The 27735-nt window shown below is 51.2% G+C and overlaps 1 protein-coding gene across 1 annotated transcript in view; it reads right to left on the reverse strand.

Annotated features, from left to right (window-relative positions):
* The window catches only part of LOC116976536 (ABC transporter G family member 20-like), a 63646-nt gene that overhangs the window by 30060 nt on the left and 5851 nt on the right, over positions 1-27735 (reverse strand). Inside the window, exons 5-11 of the mRNA XM_033026426.1 lie at positions 22793-22886; positions 17731-17805; positions 17477-17633; positions 16725-16821; positions 12757-12925; positions 8249-8349; positions 7717-7787 (exon numbers count right to left, since the gene is read on the reverse strand). Coding sequence (XP_032882317.1) covers positions 7717-7787; positions 8249-8349; positions 12757-12925; positions 16725-16821; positions 17477-17633; positions 17731-17805; positions 22793-22886 — 764 coding nt within the window. The remainder of the gene's footprint in view (positions 1-7716; positions 7788-8248; positions 8350-12756; positions 12926-16724; positions 16822-17476; positions 17634-17730; positions 17806-22792; positions 22887-27735) is intronic.

The following is a 27735-nucleotide window of genomic DNA, read 5'->3' on the forward strand; positions in this document are numbered from 1 at the left end:
TGTTCACCACGGTGCCGGAGATGCTCACAACCTTCTACTGAATCAACTGATTCACAGTCAAACCTGTCCTCCAGTGCTGATGGCGGAGTGGGTGGATGGATGGATCGGCTGATCGATTGATCGTTTGATTGGTTGCTTGATTAATTGATCGATTGATTTATCGAATGATCGAATGATCGATTGGTCGACCGATCGATTTATTGATTGGTTGATTGATCGATTGAAAGATACAGCGTGGAACAGGCCCTTCGGCCCACCGGGTCCACGCTGACCATCAATCACCCATTCAGACTAGTTCTATGTTATCCCACTTTCTCATCTACTCCCCGCACACTTGGGGCAATTCACAGAGGGGCCGATTAACCTACAAACCTGCAGATCTTTGGGATGTGGAAGGAATCCGGAGGAAACCCACATGGTCACAGGGGGAACGTGCAAACTCCACACAGGCAGGGTCAGAATCAAAACTGGCGCTGTGAGGCCACGGTTGTACCCGCAGTGCCACTGCGGCACCATGGGCAATCACAGCACTGAAGCTATCAACGCTCTCGTAGAACCCTCCAGATGCAAGGGCTGGATCAACAACAATGCTGGTGTGGCCCCCCCCCCCCCACCCCCAGGCTGATGACCCCACCACTGTGGCTCAGAGCAGTGTGCGTTCAGCCTGTCCATTGTCCCACACCAACACTCTGAAGCTGCACCTGCTCTCTCAGCTCCAGCACCGGACGGATGTTCATCATGGTCATTTATTATCACTTCTAACAGAGAAAGTATTTGTTTTTACATACAAAGTGCACAAAACAATCGTCACAAAGGCACTGGTAAAGTTACAAAAAGTACTCATCCCTTCTTCGTCCCACGACGGGCCCCTTTAGTATTCAGCAACCCATCCACAGCGGGTCCCCCTCAGTTCTCACCTCCCCCCCCCCCCCCCCACGTCAGGGCCCCCTCAGTTCTCACCCCCACCCCCCCCCCCCACGTCAGGGCCCCCTCAGTTCTCACCCCCCCCCACCCCCACACGTCAGGGACCCCTCAGTTCTCACCCCCACCCCCCCCCCCACGTCAGGGCCCCCTCAGTTCTCGCCCCCACCCCCCACCCCCACACGTCAGGGACCCCTCAGTTCTCACCCCCACCCCCCACCCCCACACGTCAGGGACCCCTCAGTTCTCACCCCCCCACGTCAGGGCCCCCTCAGTTCTCACCCCCACCCCCCCCCCCCACGTCAGGGCCCCCTCAGTTCTCACCCCCACCCCCCCCCCCCCCACGTCAGGGCCCCCTCAGTTCTCACCCCCCCCCCCCCACGTCAGGGCCCCCTCAGTTCTCACCCCCCCCCCCACGTCAGGGCCCCCTCAGTTCTCACCCCCCCCCCCCACGTCAGGGCCCCCTCAGTTCTCACCCCCCCACGTCAGGGCCCCCTCAGTAGACGATGGCATTGACCACCCACCCCGGCCCAACTCCAACATGCCGGTTCCAATCTCGGCCGGTTTGCAGGAAGACGGGGAGAAGCACACTGTGCTTGTCACATCCTCACCAATCCACAGGCATATTTGAACTCTGATCAAAATGCTTTGAGGCAAAGCGTGAAGAACCACAACAGGTTGTGGAAGTACTCTGCTCACCAGAGAGAGAGAGAGAGAGAGACAGAGAGAAATGATGACACGTGGACTCGAGAACGCAGAGGGAAAAGGGTGACCTGAACACCGGCGTTCCACAGGGCTGTGTGCTGAGCCCCCACCTCTACTCCCTCTTCACCTATGACTGCACACCTGTACATGGTACTAACACCATCATCAAGTATGCAGATGATACAACGGTGATTGGCCTCATCAGCAACAACGATGAGTCGGCCTACAGGGCGGAGCTGGCGACCTCGAGGCTCAGGAGGCAGAGCCCGCCAGGACTCGCACTGAGCTCGCTCCCGTGAGGACGGCCCGGCTCGGGGCTGGAACAGGGCTTTCGTGAGGGGCTGTGACGGCCGGCCCGAGGAAGGAACGGTGCTCCCGTCGGAGTAGCCGAGCTCGGGGAGGTACGGCGTTCCCAGCCCGAGGGAGGAGCGGCGCCCGGTCGGGGCGGCCCAGCCCGAGGGAGGAGCGGTGCCCGGTCGGGGCGGCCCAGCCCGAGGGAGGAGCGGTGCCCGGTCGGGGCGGCCCAGCCCGAGGGAGGAGCGGTGCCCGGTCGGGGCGGAAAAGACACGAGGGAGGAGGCTGCGCAAAGTCGGGGCGGACCAGCCCGAGGGAGGAGCGGCTGCACCAGTCGGGGCGGCCTGGCGCGAGGGAGGAGCGGCGCCCGGTCGGGGCGGCCCAGCCCGAGGGAGGAGCGGTGCCCGGTCGGGGCGGCCCAGCCCGAGGGAGGAGGGGCGCCCAGTCGGGGCGGCCTGGCGCGAGGGAGGAGCGGCGGCATGGCGCGAGGCTGAGACGGTGGCAGTACTCACGTGAGGGCGATCCGGCTCGGGGCTGGAACGATGCTCCGGGGGCTGGGACGGCAGTTCTGGTGGCGGTGGCCTGAGACCAGGGGTTCGGCCGCGGGCCAGCGGCTGCGTCAGCAGGTCTGGTGAGCGGCAGCTTCGACTACCCCGGGCCGCGGTGTTTGAGCCGCAGGACAGGTTTTAACATCGCCCGGGGGGTATCACCTCAGCGCAGAAGGAGAAGAGGAGGGAAGAGACTGCAGCCCTAAGACTTTTGCCTCCATCACAGTGAGGAGATGTTGGGTGGACTCACTGTGGTGGATGTTAATATGTGTTTATTGTTGTTTTTTATTGTATTGTATTGTATGTATGACTGCTTAAATTTCGTTCAGACTTCGGTCTGGATGACAATAAAAGGCTATTCTATTCTATTCTATTCTATTCTAGGGAGGAGGTCCAGCACTTAGCAGCATGGTGCGCTGACAACAACCTGGCCCTTAACTCCAAGAAGACCAAGGAGCTCATTGTAGACTTCAGGAAGTCTAGGGGCGGCACGCACACCCCCATCCACATTAACGGGACGGAGGTGGAACGTGTTTCCAGCTTCAGGTTCCTGGGGGTCAACATCTCCGATGACCTCTCTTGGACCCACAATACCTCAACTCTGATCAAGAAGGCTCACCAGCGTCTCTTCTACCTGAGGAGACTGAAGAAGGTCCATCTGTCTCCTCAGATCCTGGTGAACTTCTACCGCTGCACCATCGAGAGCATCCTTACCAACTGTATCACAGTATGGTATGGCAACTGCTCTGTCTCCGACCGGAAAGCACTGCAGAGGGTGGTGAAAATTGCCCAACGCATCACCGGTTCCTCGCTCCCCTCCATTGAGTCTGCCCAAAGCAAGCGTTGTCTACGAAGGGCGCTCAGCATCGCCAAGGACCGCTCTCACCCCAACCATGGACTGTTTACCCTCCTCCTATCCGGGAGGCGCTACAGGTCTCTCCGTTGCCGGACCAGCAGGTTCAGGAACAGCTTCTTCCCTGCGGCTGTTACATTACTTAACTCTGCACCTTGGAACCCCCCCCCCCGGACACTCCTTCCCCCAGAAAAATTGCACTACTGCTACTGTATGTACATATATATATTTTACTGTTCCATTATTCTATGTCCGCTCTTCTGGGACGATGCTAACTGCATTTCCTTGTCTCTGTACTGTACACTGCACAATGACAATAAAGATTGTATCTGAATCTGAATCTGACCTGAGAAACATCTGGAGATTGGGTTGTGATGATGGATGTGAGAAACAGTGCAGGCAAAATAAGGTGTCTGACAATAGACAATAGGTGCAGGAGTAGGCCATTCGGCCCTTCCAGCCAGCACCGCCATTCAATGTGATCATGGCTGATCATCCCCAATCAGTACCCCGTTCCTGCCTTCTCCCCATATCCCCTGACTCCGCTATCTTTAAGAGCCCTATCTAGCTCTCTCTTGAAAGCATCCAGAGAACTGGCCTCCACCGCCCTCTGAGGCAGAGAATTCCACAGACTCACAACTCTCTGGGGAAAATGTATTTCCACGTCTCCGTTCTAAATGGCTTACCCCTTATTCTTAAACTGTGGCCCCTGGTTCTGGACTCCCCCAGCATTGGGAACATGTTTCCTGCCTCTAGCGTGTCCAAACCCTTAATAATCTTATATGTTTCAATAAGATACCCTCTCATCCTTCTAAACTCCAGAGTGTACAAGCCCAGCTGCTCCATTCTCTCAGCATATGACAGTCCCGCCATCCCGTGAATTAACCTGGTGAACCTACGCTGCACTCCCTCCTTCCTCAAATTTGGAGCCCATAACTGCACACAATACTCCATGTGTGGTCTCACTAGGGCACTGTACAACTGCAGAAGGACCTCTTTGCTCCAATACTCGACTCCTCTTGCTATGAAGGCCAACATGCCATTCGCTTTCTTCACTGCCTGCTGTACCTGCATGCTTGCTTTCATTAACTGATGAACAAGGACCCCCAGGTCCCGTTGTATTTCCCCTTTTCCCAACTTGACACCATTGACATACTAATCTGGGCAGAGGCCATTTTGTAAGCGTGCTAGCTATATGTGAGAACTACTGTACAGGCAACGTTATAATGAGCAGCACTCCAGGCTGACAAAGGGAAAACAGATGTGCTTTCTTTATTCAGAGTTGGACAAGTGACAACTTGAACTGACTGACTTCAGCTTTGTGGAAGCCCGAGGCCAAGAACAAAGGCTTCCTCTGGAATGAAGGGAAACTCATATAAAAGAAGGGTGGTCTGAAACATCGCAGAGCCCTGACGTACTCCCGGACTGACTCCCCGAGAGAGAATCGGCCAATTCATTCACACACCTAGTTTTGGAGTCCAAGCCCTCACTCCTGTGACATCGAGCAGGATGTGGTGAGCTGACACGCCAAACCAAATGTGAATTTATTGGAAGTCTGGGCCTTGCGTGCATGCTGAAATAACTCAAACGCTAATAAAGACTCAGGTGCTAAACCTTGCTCTGGAGTTTTCTTCAACACTTCAGTTGATATCCTCGAGGGTAATAAGATCAAAAGAAACATAGAAACCCTCACCCCCAACACCCTCACCCCAACACCCTCACCCCAACACCCTGCAGGAGTAGGCCATTTGGCCCTTCGAGCCAGCATCGCTATTCAATGTGATCATGGCTGATCATCCAAAATCAGTATCCCGTTCCAGCTTTTTCCCCATATTCCTTGATTCCGTCAGCCCTAGGAGCTAAATCTAACTCCCGCTTGAAAACATCCAGTGAAAGAAGAAATTTAGAAATAGTTTGGAGATGCAGCATGGGAACAGGCCCTTCGGCCCACTAAGTCCATGCCGTCTATCAATCACCCATTCACACTAGTTCCCTGTTATCCCACTTTCTCAGCCACACCCATGGGCAATTTACAGGAGTTTTAACCAAGAAACCCACACCACTTGGGAGGAAACCGGAGCACCCGGAAAAACCACGCCGTCACTGGGAGAACGTGTAAACTCTGTATGGGTGATGGTGAGTTGGGGTGAGGGTGTTGGGGTGATGGTGTTGGGGTAATGGTGTTGGGGTAATGGTGTTGGGGTAATGGTGTTGGGGTGATGGTGAGTTGGGGTGAGGGTGTTTGGGTGATGGTGTTGGGGGTGTTGGGGTGAGGGTGTTCGTGTTGGGGGTGAAGTGTTGGGGTGAGGGTGTTGGGGGTGAAGTGTTGGGGTGAGGGTGTTCGTGTTGGGGGTGAAGTGTTGGGGTGAGGGTGTTGGGGTGAGGGTGTTGGGGGTGAGGGTGTTGGGGTGAAGTGTTGGGGGTGAGGGTGTTGGGGGTAATGGTGTTGGGGTGAGGGGTGTGGGGGGTAAGGGTGTTGGGGGTGAGGGTGTTGGGGGTGGGGGTTGTTGGGGGTGCGGGTGTTGGGGGTAATGGTGTTGGGGGTGAGGGTGTTGGGGGTGAGGGTGTTGGGGGTGAGGGTGTTGTGGGTGAGGGTGTGGGGGGTGAGGGTGTTGGGGTGCGGTGTTTGGGGGTGAGGGTGGTGGGGTGAGGGTTGTTTGTGTGGGTGGTGTTTGGGGGTCTGGTGTTGGGGGTGAGGGTGTTGGGGTGAGGTGTTGGGGGTGAGGGTGTGGGGGTGGGGGGGGGGGGTGGGGGTGTTGGGGGTGAGGTGTGTTGGGGGTGAGGGTGTTGGGGTGAGGGTGTTGGGGTGAGGGTGTTGGGGTGAGGGGTGGGGGGGGTGGGGGGGGGGGGGGGGGGGGGGGGGGGGGGGGGGGGGGGGGGTGGGGGGGGGGGGGGGGGGGGGGGGGGGGGGGGGGGGGGGTGGGGGGGGGGGGGGGGGGGGGGGGGGGGGGGGGGGGGGGGGGGGGGTTGGGGGGGGGGTGGGGGGGTGGGGGGGGGGGGGGGGGGGGGGGGGGGGGGGGGGGGGGGGGGGGTGGGGGGGGGGGGGGGGGGGGGGGGGTGGGGGTGGGGGGGGGGGTGGGGGGGGGGGGGTGGGGGGGGGGGGGGGGGGGTGGGGGGGGGGGTGGGGGGGGGGGGGGGGGGTGGGGGGGGGGGGGGGGGGGGGGGTGTGGGGGGGGTGGGGGGGGGGGGGGGGGGGGGGGGTGGGGGGGGGGGGGGGGGGGGGGGGGGGGGGTGGGGGTGGGGTGGGGGGGGGGGGGTGGGGGGGGGTGGGGGGGGGGGGGGGTGCGGGTGTTGGGGTGTTGGTGTTGGGGTAATGGTGTTGGGGGTGAGGGTGTTGGGGTGATGGTGTTGGGGTGAGGGTGTTGGGGGTGATGGTGTTGGGGTGAAGTGTTGGGGTGAGGGTGTTGGGGGTGATGGTGAGTTGGGATGATAGTGAGCTCCATCATCACCTTTGTTGTGAGCTGGCCTTTATGATAACAGATTATACCAAATGCCAACAATGGCCTCACTGAGACAATTGATCAAAACAATAATAGCTTTGGTAACAGTAACAGAACATGTGCTTGTAAACCTAAGAAATAATTCGCTAACATTAAAAATTATTGATAACACAAAGACCAACATCTGTATAAACCAAACCTATGGAATTTAACTCAGGCAGGCAACATCTGTGGAGAACATGGATAGGTGACGTTTCACAGAGTGCTGGAGTAACTCAGCGGGTCAGGCAGCATCTGTGGAGAACATGGATAGGTGACGTTTCACAGAGTGCTGGAGTAACTCAGCGGGTCAGGCAGCATCTGTGGAGAACATGGATAGGTGACGTTTCACAGAGTGTTGGAGTAACTCAGCGGGTCAGGCAGCATCTGTGGAGAACATGGATAGGTGACGTTTCACAGAGTGCTGGAGTAACTCAGCGGGTCAGGCAGCATCTGTGGAGAACATGGATAGGTGACGTTTCACAGAGTGCTGGAGTAACTCAGCGGGTCAGGCAGCATCTGTGGAGAACATGGATAGGTGACGTTTCAGAGTGCTGGAGTAACTCAGCGGGTCAGGCAGCATCTGTGGAGAACATGGATAGGTGACGTTTCACAGAGTGCTGGAGTAACTCAGTGGGTCAGGCAGCATCTCTGCAGGACATGGATAGGTGACATCACATATTCCTTATTCCCCAGAGATGCTGCCTGACCATTTGAATTACTCTAGCATTTTGTGTCTATGTTTGGTGTAAAGCAGCATCTGTAGCTCCTACACCTATGGAATTGAAACTACCCGGAACTATGTTCCCCTCTGGATGCTAGGAACGCAAGGGAAATAAGAAATGTTTTTATATTGCTGGTTGTATAAACATTCATCTTTGCCACTGGTCCCAGGAAATAATTTGAACGCACTTACTAGTCATATCTAGCCAGAGGTGGATCGAACCTCCATCAACCGCACTGTCCTCAATCTTCTTCTGTGTTGCCCTGAGAGGAAACCACATATTAACACACATGGTGCCCTTGAGAGAGACCTGCGATTGATTTGGTCGCAGTAGTTACTCACAGGGTGAGTCTAGCTGCACTGAGACGCATCTTGATGTATGTATATACCTTCACAACCTGTCTTTTTTTAGTTTAGTTTAGAGATACAGGATGGAAACAGACTCTTCGGCCCATCGAGTCCGTGCCGACCAGCGATCCCCGCACACTAACACTACCCTACACTCACTAGGGACAATTTACACTTACACCAAGCCAATTAACCTACAAATCTGCACGTCTTTGGAGTGTGGGAGGAAACCGGAGCGCCCGGGGGAAACCCACGCCAGTCACGGGGAGAACGTACAAACACCGTACAGACGGCGCCCGTAGTCAGGATGGAACCCGGGTCCCTGGCGCTGTGAGGCAGCAACTCTACCGCTGTAAGATGCTGTGTCGTCATTTACCTTAAGAGAATATCTTGTGTGTAGTTTGCTCCAAAGCCAATCACTCCCCAGTATGTCCCATCTTTTACACCCTGAACGGCATCGGACTGGTTTAAGTGAACCTGCAAGATACAGTTAGCAATGAGTAATGCACAAGAAGCCGCAGGTGAACAAATTAAGTTCTGATTCAAGATCCAAAGAGTACTTGGATTTTAAAAGAACAATTAAGCTATTTTTGTTTTTATATCAAATGTAATTGCTGGAAGTCACCTAACACCTTTCTCAGCCGTTCACAAATTACTCGGTAATTCACAAAGAAGACAGTGCATTGGTCACTTCACTGAGAGAGCTAGGAATGGATATGGCAGACTGTGGCAACTCCTGGCCTGGCCAGTCATCTCAGACACTTGTGTTCAAAAGGGAACTGCAGATGCTGGAATATACACTTGTTTGCTCTTACACTATGTCTAAATACCTGGAGTTTCCAGACACAAGTCAGACAGAACTGGGAGACACAAAATGCTGGAGTAACTCAGCGAGGCAGGCAGCAGCACTAGAGAGAAGGAATGGGTGACGTTTCGGGTCGAGACCCTTCTTCAGACAGAACTGGACAGTTCTGTGTTTTAGAAATGCTGTTGAAAATTCAAGTGTTTCCTCCACATCATGCATCTCTTCAAACTAGCAGCCTTCTTCTCAGGAGGACACAGAGTGCTGGAGTAACTCAGCGGGTCAGGCAGCATCTGTGGGGAACATGGATAGGTGACGTTTCACAGAGTGCTGGAGTAACTCAGCGGGTGCAGCAGCATCTATGGAGCTAAGGAAATAGGCAACGTTTCGGGCCGAAACCCTTCCGGGTTTCGGCCCGAAACGTTGCCTATTTCCAGAAGGGTTTCGGCCCGAAACGTTGCCTATTTCCTTAGCTCCACAGATGCTGCTGCACCATAACTCAGCGGGTCAGGCAGCATCTGTGGAGAACATGGATAGGTGACTTTTCACAGAGTGCTGGAGTAACTCAGCGGGACAGGCAGCATCTGTGGAGAACATGGATAGGTGACGTTTCACAGAGTGCTGGAGTAACTCAGCGGGTCAGGCAGCATCTGTGGAGAACATGGATAGGTGACGTTTCACAGAGTGCTGGAGTAACCCAGCGGGTCAGGCAGCATCTCTGGAGAGAAGGAATGGGTGACGTTTCGGGTCGAGACCCTTCTTCAGACTGATGTCAGGGGAGTGGACAGTACAGAGATAAAATGTAGTCAGTGACAGTAAGACTGGTAGGAAATCTGGGAAGGGGAAGGGGTGGAGAGAGGGAAAGCAAGAGTTACTTGAAGTTAGAGAAGTCAATGTTCATACCGCTGGGGTGTAAGCTGCCCAAGCGAAATATGAGGTGCTGTTCCTCCAATTTGACAGAAAGGTCAGTGTGGGAATGGGGGGGAGGGTTAAAGTGCTGAGCAACAAGATCAGGTGGGTTTAGGCGGACTGAGCGGAGGTATTCAGTGAAACAATCGCCGAGCCTGCGCTTGGTCTCTCGCCGATGTACAGGAGCCCACACATGGAACAGCGGATCCAGTAGATGAGGTTGGAGGAGGTGCAAGTGAACCTCTGCCTCACCTGGAAAGACTGTTTGGGTCCTTGGACGGAGTCGAGTGGGGAGGTAAAGGGACAGGTGTTGCATCTCCTGCTGTTGCAGGGGAAGGTACCTGGGGACAATAGACAACAGACAATAGACAATAGGTGCAGGAGTAGGCCATTCAGCCCTATGAGCCAGCACCGCCATTCAATGTGATCATGGCTGATCATCCACAATCAGTACCCCGTTCCTGCCTTCTCCCCATATCCCCTGACTCCACTATTTTTAAGAGCCCTATCTCGCTCTCTCTTGAAAGCATCCAGAGAACCTGCCTCCACCGCCCTCTGAGGCAGAGAATTCCACAGACTCACCACTCTCTGTGAGAAAAAGTGTTTCCTCGTCTCCGTTCTAAATGGCTTATTCCTTTTTCTTAAACTGTGGTCCCTGGATCTGGACTCCCCCAACATCGGGAACATGTTTCCTGCCTCTAGCGTGTCCAAACCCAAATCTTATATGTTTCAATGAGATGCCCTCTCATCCTTCTAAACTCCAGAGTGTATAAGCCCAGCCGCTCCATTCTCTCAGCATATGACAGTCCCGCCATCCCGGGAATTAACCTTGTAAACCTACACTGCACTCCCTCAATAGCAAGAATGTCCTTCCTCAAATTAGGGGACCAAAGCTGCACACATTACTCCAGGTGTGGTCTCACCAGGGCCCTCTCCAACTGCAGAAGGACCTCTTTGCTCCTATATTCGATTCCTCTTGTTATAAAGGGGAGGGGGTGGTTTGGGTGGGAGGGGACGAGTTGACCAGGGAGTTGCAGACGGAACAGTCTCTGCGGAAAACGGAAAGGGGTGGAGATGGGAAGATGTGGCCAGTAGTGGGATCCCGTTAGAGGTGGCGAAAATGTCGGAGGATTACGTTTTTTTATCTGAATGGGGTCAGATTAGGAAAAGAGGAGGTGCAACGAGTGTCCTTGTACATCAGTCACTGAAAGTAAGCGTGCAGGTACAGCAGGCAGTGAAGAAAGCCAATTGGCCTTCATTGCGAGAGGATTTGAGTTTAGGAGCAAGGAGATCCTACTGCAGTTGCACAGGGCCCTGGTGAGACCACATCTGGAGTATTGTGTGCAGTTTTGGACTCCTAGTTTGAGGAAGGACATTCTTGCCATTGAGGGAGTGCAGCGTAGGTTCACCAGGTTAATTCCCGGGATGGCGGGACTGTCATATGATGAAAGAATGGATCGACTGGGCTTAGATTCACTGGAATTTAGGATGAGAAGGGATCTTATAGAAACATATAACATTCTTAAGGAATTGGACAGGCTGGATGCAGTAAAATTGGTCCCCATGTTGGGGCAGTCCAGAACCAGGGGTCTCACCAGGTGTGGTCTCACCAGGGCCCTGTACAACTGCAGTAGGACCTCCTTGCTCCTATACTCAAATCCTCTCGCTATGAATGCTGCCTGACCTGCTGAGTTACTCCAGCACTCTGTGTCCTTTTGTATAAACCAGCACCTGCAGTTCCTTGTGTCTACAGGTTGACTCTGCCTTCCTCTCTCTCTGCAGATGCTGCCTGGCTTCCTGTGTGTTGCCAGCATTTCTCTGGCACCTGCCTTTCTTCACCGTTCAGCTGTAACTCTGCACTCCTCCTCTCACAGCAATGTGGCAGGTCCCTGGTAGCCTCTCACTGTGTTAGCGTGCAACCCCAGCGCATTACTGAGCTGGGAGATTGCCGCAGGGCTACACTGACGAGGAAGGTTTCATCCTCAACCAGCTTCACCGTTTCCTGGTGAGATGATGTCTCCGGTCCTGATCAACAGCTCACTCACTAAACACGGCGCCTGGAACATTTCCTCTCTTCCGTTCTCAAACACCCGCTGCTGCAAGTGCTTCCTTCACCAGCCAGGCATCAGTTGCTAGGAGACCCATCGTCTCGGAGATTGTGAAATGAAATGGGCTCAACGTTTCTCTCAACATCTGTATTGTTTAAACCAAGAGGCTGACACCAGCTGCAGGTGCTGAGACTGGTGCATGGCTCTGTCCTTGTGATTGAGGCAGTGCAGCATAGGTTCACGAGATCGATCCCTGGGATGGCGGGACTGTCACATGAGGAAAGTTTGAAAAGACTAGGCTTGTATTCACTTTAGAAGGATGAGAGGAGATCTTATAGAAACATATAAAATTATAAAAGGACTGGACAAGCTAGATGCAGGAAAAATGTTCCCAATGTTGGGCGAGTCCAGTACCAGGGGCCACAGTCTTAGAATAAAGGGGAGGTCATTTAAGACTGAGGTGAGAAAAAAAGTTTTCACCCAGAGAGTTGTGAATTTATGGAATTCCCTGCCACAGAGGGCAGTGGAGGCCAAGTCACTGGATGGAGTTAAGTCACTGGGGCTAGTGGAGTCAAGTCTTCATCTGAGCAGAATTTTCTTTGAGTGTGGTCCACATACAAGAAACATGCTCGAGTTTGTTGCGTGACCATGACACTAGACAATAGGTGCAGGAGTAGGCCATTCGGCCCTTCGAGCCAGCACCGCCATTCAATGTGATCATGGCTGATCATCCCCAATCAGTACCCCGTTCCTGCCTTCTCCCCATATCCCCTGACTCCGCTATCTCTAAGAGCCCTATCTAGCTCTCTCTTGAAAGCATCCAGAGAACCTGCCTCCACCGCCCTCTGAGGCAGAGAATTCCACAGACTCACCACTCTCTGTGGGAAAAAGTGTTTCCTCGTCTCCGTTCTAAATGGCTTACTCCTGCACCTATTGTCTATTGTCTAAATGTACTTACACTACTTAGAAGGAAGTGAGATCTGTGCCCTAGAAGGAGAAAGAGCAAGGCAGAGTGGGAAGAGGCTGAATCAGTAACCTGGATAATGGTGTTCAAAAAGGAACGGCAGATGCTCCGCTCCATAGATGCTGCTGCACCCGCTGAGTTTCTCCAGCAATTTTGTGTACCTGGATAATGGTGTTGTTATCAAGGCGCCACAGAAGCCTGTGACTGAAGGCAGGCTGTCCTGTGTCATTGTTCACCACAGCCACGGGCAGGTCGCGAGGATTGCCCCCAATACACAGACAGATCAGTGAGATCTGAATGACGGGCAGCACGAACTGGAATCCGAGAGACCTGTGAGACAGAGAAGGTGATGCTCAGGTCATCGTCTGAACTTCCCGCCTCCCGGCAAATTCTGAAGATAGACACAAAAATGCTGGAGTAACTCAGCGGGACAGGTGGCATCTCTGGAGAGAAGGAATGGGTGACGTTTCGGGTCGAGACCCGTCTTTAGACTGGAGAAACGTTACCCATTCCTTCTCTCCAGAACTTAGTTCAAGTTCAAGTTCAAGTGAGTTTATTGTTATGTGTCCCTGATAGGACAATGAAATTCTTGCTTTGCTTCAGCACAACAGAACATAGTAGGCCATTTACTACAAAACAGATCAATGTGTCCATATCTATATTACTAAAAGTCTGATCTTGACCGCTTTTGGCCCACTGTGCTGCGATTTCCGAGAGAACGCCGCCACCTACGGCCGTCATTTTTGGCCACCTCGCTCAGAGACCCCCTCCGCATTCCTGGACTGGAGGATTTTTCCCATCGTTGACAAATCAGAGAGATATTAATGTTTATTTTTAATTCACCATTCTCTCTGTTGCCCCTGCTGGAGGGAGGGGGAGGGACTATAAAACCAGGAAGTGGTGTGCCTCACTCAGTCTCTGCAAGATGGATGAAGCCAAAGGGTCACGTCTCTCTGAGCTCTGAATAACACTGAACACATGTCTACTCAACTGTGAGCCCTTAATGTGGTTTGAAAATGAAAATATGGTTTGTTTGAAGTAAAAAGGCACTGCCTGCAAATGGTTGTTTGGGTGCTTTGGCGAAGTTAAAAGGCACTACTTACTGCAAATGGTGGCTTGGGTGCTTTGGCTTGAAGTTGAAAGGCACTACCTACTGCAAATGGTGGCTTGGGTGCTTTGGCTTGAAGTTGAAAGGCACTACTTACTGCAAATGGCGGCTTGGGTGCTTTGGCTTGAAGTCGAAAGGCATTACTTACTGCAAATGGTGGCTTGGGTGCTTTGGCTTGAAGTTAAAAGGCACTACTGCAAATGCACTTACTTCCTGTTTGCACTGTATATTGATTTTAGATAAAACGCTACCACTTGCGGCTGTGATTTTTGGCCATTTTACTCAGTCCCCCCTCTGCTCAGCAGGTGCAGAGAATTCTTCCCATCAATGAAAAATAAAAGTGTTATGTGTTTAAACAATGTTGAGAATGTCTCTCCTGTCAATCACGCCATGAAGGCCACACCTTTTCCGGTGAGAGGGGGAGGGGTTATAAAACCAGGAAGTGTGGGTGTGGCTCCGTCTCTGCATGATGGGGGAGGGAGAGGTCACGACTCTGTCTGAGCTGTGAATCAACTGAACACACTGAATGGCTACTGAACTGTGAGTTTGGTGTTTTGTGTGGTTTTATGGTGGTTTCACCCTGCATGAAATGGTATGAAGTTGCATTTGAATTTGGTGGTCTTGCACCCTGCTTGAAGTGAAATGAATCTGCACTTGAATTTGGCGGACTTGCATCCTGCTTGAAGTGGTATGAAACTGCACTGAATTTGGTGGCCTTGGATCCAGCTTGAAGTGGTTGGAAACGGCACTTGAATTTGGTGGCCTTGCAACCTGCTTGAAATGGAATTTCAAGGAATAGCCATGAGTCAACTGCCAGCCCACCAGCCGTGAGTGAGCTGCCAGCAGATCAGGCTTGAGGGACTGAGATACCACCCCAAGAACCCATACCAGCACTCCAGAAAGCCCCCCCACTGGCCACCAATATTGGAATTGGTGGAGAGGTGGAATATTGCATCGGGGGACCAGCCCTCCCGTGTGAACATGGGACCCAACGGGTCCCACTTAGTCTAGTACCATTATATAAATATAAACACATGAATAAATAAACTGATAAAGTGCAAATAACAGATAATGGGTTATTAATAATCAGAGTTTTGTCCGAGCCAGGTTTAATAGCCTGATGGCTGGGGGGAAGTAGCTATTCCTGAGCCTGGTCATTGCAGTCTTCAGGCTCCTGTACCTTCTACCTGAAGGTAGCAGGGAGATGAGTATGTGGCCAGGATGGTGTGGGTCTTTGATGATACTGCCAGCCTTTTTGAGGCAGTGACTGTGATAGATCCCCTCGATGGAAGGAAGGTCAGAGCCGATGATGGACTGGGCAGTGTTTACTACTTTTTGTAGTCTTTTCCTCTCCAGGGCACTTTACAAGGATGTTGCCAGGACTCGATGGCCTGAGCTGTAGGGAGAGGTTAGGCAGACTAGGACTTTATTCTTTGGAGCACAGGAAGATGAGGGGTGATCTTATAGAGGTGTACAAGATCATGAGAGGAAGAGATTGGGTAAATGGTCTTATCCCAGAGTTGGGGAATGAAGTAACAAAGTTTAAGGTGAGAGGGGAAAGATGGCATGGTAACTTAAGGGGCAACTTTAGAGGGTGGTGGGTTTATGGAACGAGCTGCCGGAGGAGGTAGTTGAGGCTGGGACTATCCCAACGTTTAATAAACAGTTAGACAGGTACTTGGATAGGACAGGTTTAGAGGAATACATGGGCCAAAGGCAGACAGGTGGGACTAGTGTAGATGGGGCATGTTGGTCGACATGGGCAAGTTGGGCTGAAGGGCCTGTTTCCACACTGTATGAGTCTATGAGTGATAGTACAACATTACCTTCCAGCTGCTTGTTGGGATTCACACAATTACATCCAAAATAGTCAGTCACACATTCAGCAGTTATAGGAGTAGAATTAGGCCATTCGGCCCATCTAGTCCACTCCGCCACTCAATCATGGCTGATCTCTGCCGACAAATCCCATTTTCCTGCCTTCTCCCCATAACCCTTGAAACCCGTTCTAATCAAGAATTTGCCTATATCTGCCTTAAAAATATCCATTGACTTGGCCTCCACAGCCCTCTGTGGCAATGAGTTCCACAGTTTCACCTCCCTCTGATTAAAGAAGTTCCTCCTCACCTCCTTTCTAAAAGAACGCTCTTTAGTTCTGAGGCTGTGACCTCTGGTCCTAGACTCTCCCACTAGTGGAAACATCCTCTCCACATCCACTCTATCCAGGCCTTTCATTATTCTGTAAGTTTCAATGAGGTCCCCCCTCAACCTTCTAAACTCCAGCGAGTACAGGCCCAGTGCTGTCAAACGCTCATCATAGGTTAACCCCCTCATACCCGGAATCATTCTTGTAAACCTCCTCTGGACCCTCTCCAGAGCCAACACATCCTTCCTCAGATATGGGGCCCAAAATTGCTCACAATATTCCACATGTGGCCTGACCAGCACCTTATAGAGCCTCAGCATTACATCCCTGTTTTTGTATTCCAGTCTTCCTGAAATAAATGCTAGCATTGATTTTGCCTTCCTTACTACCAATTTGCCTTGCAAATGTACTTTATGGGAATCCTGCATCAGCACTCCCAAGTCCCTTTGTACCTTCGATTTCTGGATTCTCTCCCCATTTAGAAAATAATCTACGCCTTTATTCTTATTACCAAATTGCGCGACTCTGCACATTGCTACTGAATTTCATCTGCATGGTCACACAAAAGGAAAGAGGCCCTTCAGCCCAACTCGTCCATGCTGGCCAAGATGCTCCATGTAAGTGAATCCCATTTGGCCGCGTTTGGCCCATGTCCCTCTAACCCTTCCTGTCCATGTATCTGTCTACGTGTCTGTTAAACATGGATACACTGTATGAGTCCCCCTCATTGAATGAGCCACCAGCGTGTGGGGTGTTTAGAATGATCTTTGTGACGTTGGAACTTTAAGTGTAGACAGACATTCTGGTGTGTGTCTGAACCGCGTTTATTAATGGCGAGCCGGATAAATCACCCGGTTGCAACCCTCGTCACGTACCCAGGCATCCTTCTGATCCTAGTGAAGGTTTTAATCACCAAAGCTGCAATGTTTCTCCATTTAGGGATCAGGCTTCTCATCCACAACTTCCAGTCCACTGCAGGTGAAAAGATAAAAACAGATCCGGCTCCAGGCTTCATGCACGGCCATTGTGACTTGACACACATTCCATTCTGGGCTATGTACTACATTCATAGAGTCATACAGCATGGAAACGGACCCTTCGGCCCCACTGTCCATGCTGGTTATTGCAATGGCTCTCAGTTGCCACTAGGGCTTGTAAAATGCTTGTGGTTTGTATCGAGGGATTGTATCGAGGGATTGTATCGAGGGTTTGTATCTGGGTTTGTATCGAGGGTTTGTATCGAGGGTTTGTATCGAGGGTTTGTATCGAGGGTTTGTATCGAGGGTTTGTATCGAGGGTTTGTATCTGGGTTTGTATCGAGGGTTTGTATCGAGGGATTGTATCGAGGGTTTGTATCGAGGGTTTGTATCGAGGGTTTGTATCGAGCGTTTGTATCGAGGGTTTGTATCGAGCGTTTGTATCGAGGGTTTGTATCGAGGGTTTGTATCGAGGGTTTGTATCGAGGGTTTGTATCGAGGGTTTGTATCGAGGGTTTGTATCGAGGGTTTGTATTGAGGGTTTGTATCGAGGGTTTGTATCTGGGGATTTAAGCAGCCAATGTCAGTCACTTCACTGAGGAAGGTCAGAGTGAAAACGAGGAAGGCCACCAGCTAGTTTCACATCTCACCTTTCAACTTGTTGTGATCGATGTCCCCGTTGAGAATCGGCTGCGTCTCCTGCACGTTTTTCACCCTGAATCTGTGTTTATTCTTTTGGAAAACACCAGAGTCAGTTGTCGACTGATCTGAGATTTTACACAACTTCAGGAATACGGTCTCCAATGACTGAAATAATCGTCAGATAAAGAAAGTCAGTGCCGTATGATATATTAGTTGTGTACAATTCACTGGCGGCAGATTCAGAAATGTCATCAGTACTCACTGACATGCTGTAGAATCTTATTAAATAATCAGGTGGTGCTTCTACAAGGAGTTTACCATTTCTCATTAATCCAACCTGAATAAGGAAGAGAAAAAAATACTTTGGATTAAAGAATGAACTGAAATGTTTTTAACTGAATGTAGTTGTCAAATCAAGGAAGACGTTGAGTGGAGCAAGGAGAACCAGTGCAGGACAGTCCAGCAGTAGGCTGGGATCAAGGAAGGGGTTTCACAGTACCTAAAGGGCCTGTCCCACCAGCTTCTAGCGCGACCAAACATGGTGGCTTGAGACGTACGTCCTCGCGGGGCCGGTCCCACTTACAACCGCGGAGCCGTCTGGAGTTGTGCAGGGCTGGTCCAGACATCATACTCACCAACCAGCTGGGCAGAAGGCGGGCCGACTGAATTTGGACGTCGCACGGCGTCGGGCGGTGACGTCATCACGCAATGTCACGCCGGGCGGTGACGTCATCGCGCAATGCCACGCGCTAGGCGTACGCCGTCAAGACGCTGCGTACGGCCTCAATGCGGCTGCGGGCCGACAGGCCGTTGCTGCGCGGAATTTTTGAACACGGTCAGTTTTTCTGAGCCCCGTGCGATGTCGGGACCAGCCCCGCACAACTCCATACGGCTCCGGCGATCGAAGTGGGACCGGCACCGCGAGGCCGTACGGCTCAAGCGACCACGTTAGGTCACGCTAGCCACTTGCAGTCGCATGCTGGTGGGACAGGCCCTTAACACACACCGACTACCGTCTGGGTTCTCTGATTATTGTGCGCTGTGTTAAGGCAACAAGACCCGAGATTCTAATGCATGGATCTGTATGGCTCCTCCAGACTCTATAAACAGTGTGCACCTCAGAGAGTTGATAATACAAATGCGATTAATACTTTAACATATGCGTTGATTAGTAATCAACACTGTGACCAGACTCGAAACGAGTATGACTGTCCTCTCATGGAGGATGCCTGTGCGTGACTTTGTGCTGGAGTAACTCAGCGGGTCAGGCAGCATCTGTGGAGAACATGGATAGGTGACGTTTCACAGAGTGCTGGAGTAACTCAGCGGGTCAGGCAGCATCTGTGGGGAACATGGATAGGTGACGTTTCACAGAGTGCTGGAGTAACTCAGCGGGTCAGGCAGCATCTGTGGAGAACATGGATAGGTGACGTTTCACAGAGTGCTGGAGTAACTCAGCGGGTCGGGCAGCATCTGTGGAGAACATGGATAGGTGACGTTTTGGGTCGGGACCCTTCAGTCTGAAAGTAGAGGGTGGGGTGAAGATCTGGATGTGATAAATGACCAGGACCGATCAGCCCAGCCTCAAATGACCGCGGGTAGGGTAGTGCCCTGGTGGTGAAGGGAAGGAAACGTCACCTATCCATGTTCTCCACAGATGCTGCCTGACCCGCTGAGTTACTCCAGCACTCTGTGAAACGTCACCTATCCATGTTCTCCACAGATGCTGCCTGACCCGCTGAGTTACTCCAGCACTCTGTGTCTAGTGCTGGTATAGACCAGCATCTGCAGTTCCTTGTTTCTATACTCAATTAGACCAAGCGGGACCCGTTGGGGGGTGGGGAGCCTACAGCGTCACACACACTTTAACCACCCCCCACACACACAGGGGGGGGGGGTTAGAGGGGCTGTGTTTCTATGTGTCTATGTTGGCTGGTGTGGGCAGGTTGGGCTGAAGGGGCCTGTTTCCACGCTGTAAATCTCTGTGACTATCATAATGCCAAAGACAATAGCTAATGCCTCCTCTTCATCTGAGCAGAATTTTCTTTGAGTGTGGTCCACATACAAGAAACATGCTCGAGTTTGTTGCGTGAACATGACACTAGACAATAGGTGCAGGAGTAGGCCATTCGGCCCTTCGAGCCAGCACCGCCATTCAATGTGATCATGGCTGATCATCCCCAATCAGTACCCCGTTCCTGCCTTCTCCCCTTATCACCTGACTCCGCTATTTTTAAGAGCCCCATCTAGCTCTCTCTTGAAAGCATCCAGAGAACCTGCCTCCACCGCCCTCTGAGGCAGAGAATTCCACCGACTCACCAATCTCTGTGAGAAAAAGTGTTTCCTCGTCTCCGTTCTAAATGGGTTACTCCTTATTGTTACTCTGTGGCCCCTGGTTCTGGACTCCCCCAAACATCAGGAACATGTTTCCTGCCTCTAGCGTGTCCAAACCCTTAACAATCTTATATGTTTCAATGAGATCCTCTCTCATCCTTCTAAACTCCAGAGTGTACAAGCCCAGCCGCTCCATTCTCTCAGCATATGACAGTCCCGGGAATTAACCTACACTGCACTCCCTCAATAGCAAGTCACAATTGGAGGCATGACAGGTTGGTCCCAGTGCCCCCTCCATCGTAGCGTGGATCATGAATGATTGAGTGCCCCTGTACACTCTGCTCCTACTTCATCCTGAAGGCGAGATTGAACCTGACACAGTAAGTAGCTGCTGGAGATATTGATGCTCCCCTGGAATCCAAGGGGGATGTGACAGAGTGCCGGCGTGTGCCAGGGAAGGAGCAGAGTGATGTGATGTTTCCAGCCTCTGCCATTTATTGCTGGCATCTCCATCAGTCTTTAGACACAGAAACATCACCTGTTGTGAAGGAAGGCACACGCGTTGCATTTCAATTTCATGTCGTGCCTTAGTCTCTGTGAATCCTCCAAGTATTTGCAAATCTCTTCCTCTATTTCTGCACTGACCAACATTTTCTTGGTTACAGACCAGGGATGCCCACTAACATCAGCCCATGGTCCCAGGAAGATCTGATTGGACCTTGTACGGTAATCCACACAGTCCTGTATGATTATTTAAAAAGGACACAAAATGCTGGAGTAACTCAGCAGGTCAGGCAGCACCCGTGGTGAAACATAGAAAAATAGGTGCAGGAGTAGGCCATTCAACCCTTCGAGCCAGTACTGCCATTCAATATGATCATGGCTGATCATCCAAAATCAGTATCCCGTTCATGTTGATTCCCCATATCCCTTGATTCCTTTAGCCCTAAGAGCTAAATCTAACTCTCTCTTGAAAGCGTTTCAGGTGACTTTTCAGGTCGCAACCCTTCTTCAGACTGAAAATGTCTCCTATCCATGTTCTTCAGAGATGCTGCCTGACATGCTGAGTTACTGCATCATTTTGTGTCTTTTTTGTAAACCTGCATTCCTATATGATCCTCCCACACTCCAAAGACGTGCAGGTTTGTAGGTTAATTGGCTTGGTGTAAATGTAAATTGTCCCTAGTGTATGTGGGATAGTGTTAGTGTGCGGGGATGGCTAGTCGGTGCGGACGGACTCGGTGGGCCGAAGGGCCTGTTTCCATGCTTTACAAAGGCCAATAAACCGACAAACCTGCACGTCTTTGGTATGTGGGTGGAAACCGGAGCACCTGGAGGAAACCCACATGGTAACAGGGAGAACGTGCAAACTCCACACAGACAGCCAGGATCAAACCTGGGTCTCAGGCGCTGTCAGGCAGCAGTTCGACCAGCTGTGCCACTGTGCTGCCCCCTGCTTGTAGAAAGTTCTGAAACAAAAGCAATACAGCCTCTCCACTGGCTCCCTGTGCGGTTCTGTGTACATTTCAAGACCCTCCTCTATGTCTACAATGCCCTCAATGGGCTTGCCCCCTCCTACATTAAAAGTCTTCTCACCCACCACTCCACCTCCAGGTCCCTCAGATCGGCCGACTTGGGGCTGCTGAATATCCCGCGGTCTAGGCATAAGCTCAGGGGTGACCGACCGTGCCTTTGCGGTTGCAGCTCCTAGACTGTGGAACAGCATCCCCATTCCCATCAGAACTGCCCCCTCCATCGACTCCTTTAAGTCAAGACTAAAGACTTATCTATACTCCCAAGCCTTTCCTGACGTCCACTGAGCGAGGGCTATATGTATATATGTATGTCGTTTGTTTGTTTATACTATTCTTATAACACATGTAAAGCACTTTGGCCAACGAGAGTTGTTTTTTAAATGTGCTATAGAAATAAATGTGACCTGACTTGTGACTTGATACATGGTGTGTAGATTCCACACAACTTCACCAAGGTACAGATGTTCACCAACATACATACAACTTCACCAACCAACATCTGTGGACCAGGTGACATTCTGTGTTGAATCAATGGCCTTAGCATTGCACTTATATTCATCCGATTGTGTAGTTGAATCCTACTCACTCACACTGTTTACGATGCTTGCAAAAGCTGATAGTTTAGTTTGGAGATACAGCTTTCACACTGCTTCCACAGCTTATACAGGATCTTCGGCTGATTCCACCTCAATGCTATCCACAAAGCTCCTTTAGTTTAGTTTAGAGATACAGGGTGGAAACAGGCCCTTCGGCCCACCGAGTCCGTGCCGACCAGCGATCCACGCACATTAACACTATCCTACACACACTAGGGACAGTTAACATTTACACCGAAGCCAATTAACCTACAAACCTGCACGTCTTTGGAGTGTGGGAGGAAACTGGAGCACCCGGGGAAAACCCACGCAGGTCACGGAGAGAACGTACAAACTCCGTACAGACAGCACCTGTAGTCAGGATGGAACCCGGGTCTCTGGCGCTGTGAGGCAGCAACTCTACCGCTGCGCCACCATGCCGAGGCTTATAAATAAGACCAATATCGATGTAACAGGCTAGATGCAGGAAGATTGTTCCCGATGTTGGGGAAGTCCAGAACAAAGGGTCACAGTTTAAGGATAAGGGGGAAGTCTTTTAGCACCGAGATGTGAAAAACATTTTTCACACAGAGAGTGGTGAATCTGTGGAATTCTCTGCCACAGAAGGTAGTTGAGGCCACAGTTCATTGGCTATATTTAAGAGGGAGTTAGATGTGGCCCTTGTGGCTAAAGGGATGAGGCAGGTATCATGGAGAGAAGGCAGGTACAGGATACTGAGTTGGATGATCAGCCATGATCATATTGAATGGCGGTGCAGGCTCGAAGGGCCGAATGGCCTACTCCTGCACCTATTTTCTATGTTTCTATGTTTCTATGTTTCTAATTCCAAACACATTTTTGAGTAAAAGCTGAGACCTACCAGGTGGGCCTGTCGGGCTTCTTCTATGTAATGTGTGGTTACGATCACTGAGGTCCCTTGTCCTTTCACTATGTCCACCAAGTGTTGCCAAATCCTGCAGAAAGCAGAGAGAAAGGGTTAAAAACATGCCCAGAAATACATTAATTAATAGTCTGACACAAAGGCTCGTTTCATGTCTTGATCTATTCATTGTTAATAAAGAACCGCTAAGCTGTCAGGAAACAACATGTTGCATTTATCCCTAACACAGAGTGCTGGAGTAACTCAGCGGGTCAGGCAGCATCTGTGGAGAACATGGATAGGTGACGTTTCACAGAGTGCTGGAGTAACTCAGCGGGTCAGGCAGCATCTGTGGAGAACATGGATAGGTGACGTTTCACAGAGTGCTGGAGTAACTCAGCGGGTCAGGCAGCATCTGTGGAGAACATGGATAGGTGACGTTTCACAGAGTGCTGGAGTAACTCAGCGGGTCAGGCAGCATCTGTGGAGAACATGGATAGGTGACGTTTCACAGAGTGCTGGAGTAACTCAGCGGGTCAGGCAGCATCTGTGGAGAACATGGATAGGTGACGTTTCACAGAGTGCTGGAGTAACTCAGCGGGTCAGGCAGCATCTGTGGAGAACATGGATAGGTGACGTTTCACAGAGTGCTGGAGTAACTCAGCGGGTCAGGCAGCATCTGTGGAGAACATGGATAGGTGACGTTTCACAGAGTGCTGGAGTAACTCAGCGGGTCAGGCAGCATCTGTGGAGAACATGGATAGGTGACGTTTCACAGAGTGCTGGAGTAACTCAGCGGGTCAGGCAGCATCTGTGGAGAACATGGACAAGCAATGTTTTGTGATGGGACCCTTCTAGAGACTCCAGCACTTTGTATTTTTTGCGAAAGATTTCAGCATCTGTATTTCCTGGTTCCTTAGTCAGAGGGTAGTCATTGGCTACATTTAGGGAATATTTAGGGAACTCAGCGGGTCAGGCAGCATCTGTGGAGAACAAGGATAGGTGACATTTGGGTCGGAACCCTTCTTCAGACTGCTTTCGGAGAGAAGAGGAGAACTTCTTCAAAGTAGGCATACCTTGAACAACGTTCGCAGTGGAGCGGACAAAATGCTGAAGAAGGGTTCATGTTCATAAGTGATAGAAACACAATTAGACTATTCGGCCCATCTACTCCGCTATTCAATCACGGCTGATCTATCTCTCCCTCTCAACCCCATTCTCCTGCCTTCTCCCCATAACCTCTGACAACTGTACTAATCAAGAATCTATTCATCTCCGCCTTAAAAAATATCCACTGACTTGGCCTCCACAGCCGTCTGTGGCAATGAATTCCACAGATTCACCACCCTCCGACTAAGGAAATTTCTCGTCATCTCCTCCCTAAATAACGTCCTTTAATTCTGAGACTACGGCCTCTGGTCCCACCAGGGGAAACATCCTCTCCACATCCACTCTATCCAACCTGAACCATCACCTATTCCCTTTTCCCCAGCGACGCTGCCTAACTGTTGAGTTACTCCAGCACTTTAGACAATAGACAATAGACAATAGGTGCAGGAGTAGGCCATTCGGCCCTTCGAGCCAGCACCGCCATTCAATGTGATCATGGCTGATCATCCCCAATCAGTACCCCGTTCCTGCCTTCTCCCCATATCCCCTGACTCCGCTATCTTTAAGACCCCTATCTAGCTCTCTCTTGAAAGCATCCAGAGAACCGGCCTCCACCGCCCTCTGAGGCACAGAATTCCACAGACTCGCCACTCTCTGTGAGAAAAAGTGTTTCCTCGTATCCGTTCTAAATGACTTACCCCTTATTCTTAAACTGTTTTGTTACTCTGTGGCCCCTGGTTCTGGACTCCCCCAACATTGGGAACATGTTTCCTTCCTCTAGCGTGTCCAAACCCTTAACAATCTTATATGTTTCAATAAGATTCCCTTGTATTGATCACTTTGTATCTATCTTTGGTATAAACCAGCTTCTGTTGGTCTGTTGGCTCGAAGGGCCAAATGGCCCACTCCTGCACCTATTGTCTATTGTCTATTGCAGTTCTTGGTTTCGACAGTAAATTCTGAGCTTTTGCTTTTTCAATTTCTCCCGGAGAACGACCCAGCTTTGACGTCACTGCCTCTAATCTTCTCCTGCACTGCAGGACAATGTGTGATGAGGTGCCTATGTGTTAGACAAGGCATCTCCCACACCAAGAGCTTCCTCAGCCTCTGCATCCTCTCAGTATGGGCACAGACCAGTGACTACAACCTCACTCACACAAAGATCACCCAGCTGTTATCAAGCAACTGAACCATCGTACCGCAACTAAAGCCCAGCGCTCAACTACTATCTGAGGTGACTCTCAGACTATCCTTGATCAGACTTTGCTGGCTTTACCTTGCACTAGAAACATAGAAACATAGACAATAGGTGCAGTAGAGGCCATTCGGCCCTTCGAGCCTGCACCGCCATTCAATATGATCATGGCTGATCATCCAACTCAGTATCCTGTACCTGCCTTCTCTCCATACCCCCTGATCCCTTTAGCCACAAGGGCCACATCTAACTCCCTCTTAAATATAGCCAATGAACTGTGGCCTCAACTACTTTCTGTGGCAGAGAGTTCCAGAGATTCACCACTCTATGTGTGAATTTTTTTTTCTCTCATCTCGGTCCTAAACGACTTCCCCCTTATCCTTAAACTGTGACCCCTTATTCTGGACTTCCCCAACATCAGGAACAAGCTTCCTGCATCTAGCCTGTCCAACCACTTAAGAATTTTGTACGTTTCTATAAGATCCCCCCTCAATCATCTAAATTCTAGCGAGTTATCCACTGACTTGGCCTCTAGCGAACTAAATGTTATTCCCTTATCATGTATCTATACACTGTAAATGGACCCCCCCCATCACTAACCCACTCCCCTCCCCCCCCCCCCCTCCCCCCCCCCTCCCCCCCCCCCCTCCTCCCCCCCCCCTCTCAGCTCTGACGTTCCTGTGTGTTTCTGCCGCTGCAGGGAGTTGTCAGTCACGACCTGACGTGGGCTCACGGAAGAATATCAATGAAGGGGGAGACTCAAAGTTACGGAGGCCCAGCTGAGCGGCTGAAGCCAGTAACACAGAGCCGTTTAAAGCAACAAGTGAAATTGTTTCTGTGAACATGTACAGGCAGCAGTGAAGACTGAAGGAGTCCTGGAGGCTGTGCTGATCACAGTTCTAATTCACACACGTCCACATTGGCTCTGGTCACGGATGTTAAATCCGATCTTTGCTGCACTTCGCCCCAACATTGACATCGTCTCCAGCCCCACTACCTCCATGCTACTCCCCACAGACCCAGCCTGATGGTAGGTCCCAAACCCAAGGGTGGTGAATCTGTGGAATTCTTTGCCACAGAAGGCTGTGGAGGCCAAGTCAGTGGATATTTTTAAGGCGGAGATAGATAGATTCTTGTGTTTTAGAAGGAACTGCAGATGCTGGAAAATCGAAGGTACACAAAAGTGCTGGAGAAACTCAGCGGGTGCAGCAGCATCTATGGAGCGAAGGAAATAGGCAAAGTTTCGGGCCGAAACCTTTCTTTCGGCCTGAAACGTTGCCTATTTCCTTCGCTCCATAGATGCTGCTGCAACCGCTGAGTTTCTCCAGCATTTTTGTGTACCTATAGATAGATTCCTGATTAGTACGGGTGTCAGGGGTTATGGGGAGAAGGCAGGATTATGGGGTTAGGAGGGAGGGATAGATCAGCCATGATTGAATGGCGGAGTAGGCTTGATGGGCCGAATGGCCTAATTCTACTCCTATCCCTTATGAACGTATCAACATGAAACATTTCTCCTTCTACAACCCACCTGCCAGGTGCTTCCAGCATTTCCTGTTCTTGTAACTCTCTTGTAACACCTGCATCTCTCTACGTCAAGAACCAGACGACAGAGGTTTAAAGTGAGGGAGGGGGGAAAGATTTCATAGAAATCTGAGGGCGATCTTTTCCACACATGTGTATGCGTGGGTAGTTGAGGCAGGTACCATCGCAATGTTTAAGAAACATTTAGACAGGTACATGGATAGGACAGGTTTAGAGGGATATGGGCCAAACGCGGACAGGTGGGACTAGTGTAGCTGGGGCATGTTGGCTGGCGTGGGCAAGTGGGCTGAAGGGCCTGTTTCCACGCCTCAGAATAAAAGGACATACCGTTGGAGATGAGAAGGAATTTCTTTAGCCAGAGGGTGGTGAATCTGTGGAACACATTGCTGCAGACTGCTGTGGAGGCCAAGTCAGTGGATATTTTTTAAGCGGAGATGAATAGGTGTTTGATTAGTACCGGTGGCAAGGATTATGGGGAGAAGGCAGGAGAGTGGGGTTGAGAGGGGAAAATCAATTGGCAATGATTGGATGATGGAGCAGACTCGATGGCCAAATGGCCTAATTCTGCTCCTATGCCTTATGACCTTATGTGCAGGCATGTTAGCGTTGCAGTGTAGCATGTTAGCGTTGCAGTGTAGCATGTTAGCGTTGCAGTGTAGCATGTTAGCGTTGCTGTAGACACAACCACCAGTGGGGGAGAGACCAATGTCACAGCCGCTGAACATTCCATACAAGTGTAATCTTGCCACCTTGCCCCAGATAAATCAGCGTGGGTGACACTAGGGGGAGTACATGTGTGGAGTGTGGAGGGCAGAGATGTACACGCGTACACGTGTGTGTGCGGTGGGTATACACGTGTGTGTGTGTGTCTGTGTGCGTTGGATGTACACACATACACGTGTGTGTGTGTGTGCGGTGGGTGTACATGCGTGTGTGTGTGTGCGCGGTGGGTGTACACGCGTACATGTGTGCGTGCGGTGGGTGTACACGTGTGTGTCCGGTGGGTGTACACACATTCACATGTGTGTGCGGTGGGTGTACACGTGTGTGCGGTGGGTGTATGTGTGTGTGTGTGTGCGCTGTATGTGCACGC

Source organism: Amblyraja radiata, chromosome 8 (genome assembly GCF_010909765.2).
Source record: "Amblyraja radiata isolate CabotCenter1 chromosome 8, sAmbRad1.1.pri, whole genome shotgun sequence".
NCBI lineage: Eukaryota > Metazoa > Chordata > Chondrichthyes > Rajiformes > Rajidae > Amblyraja > Amblyraja radiata.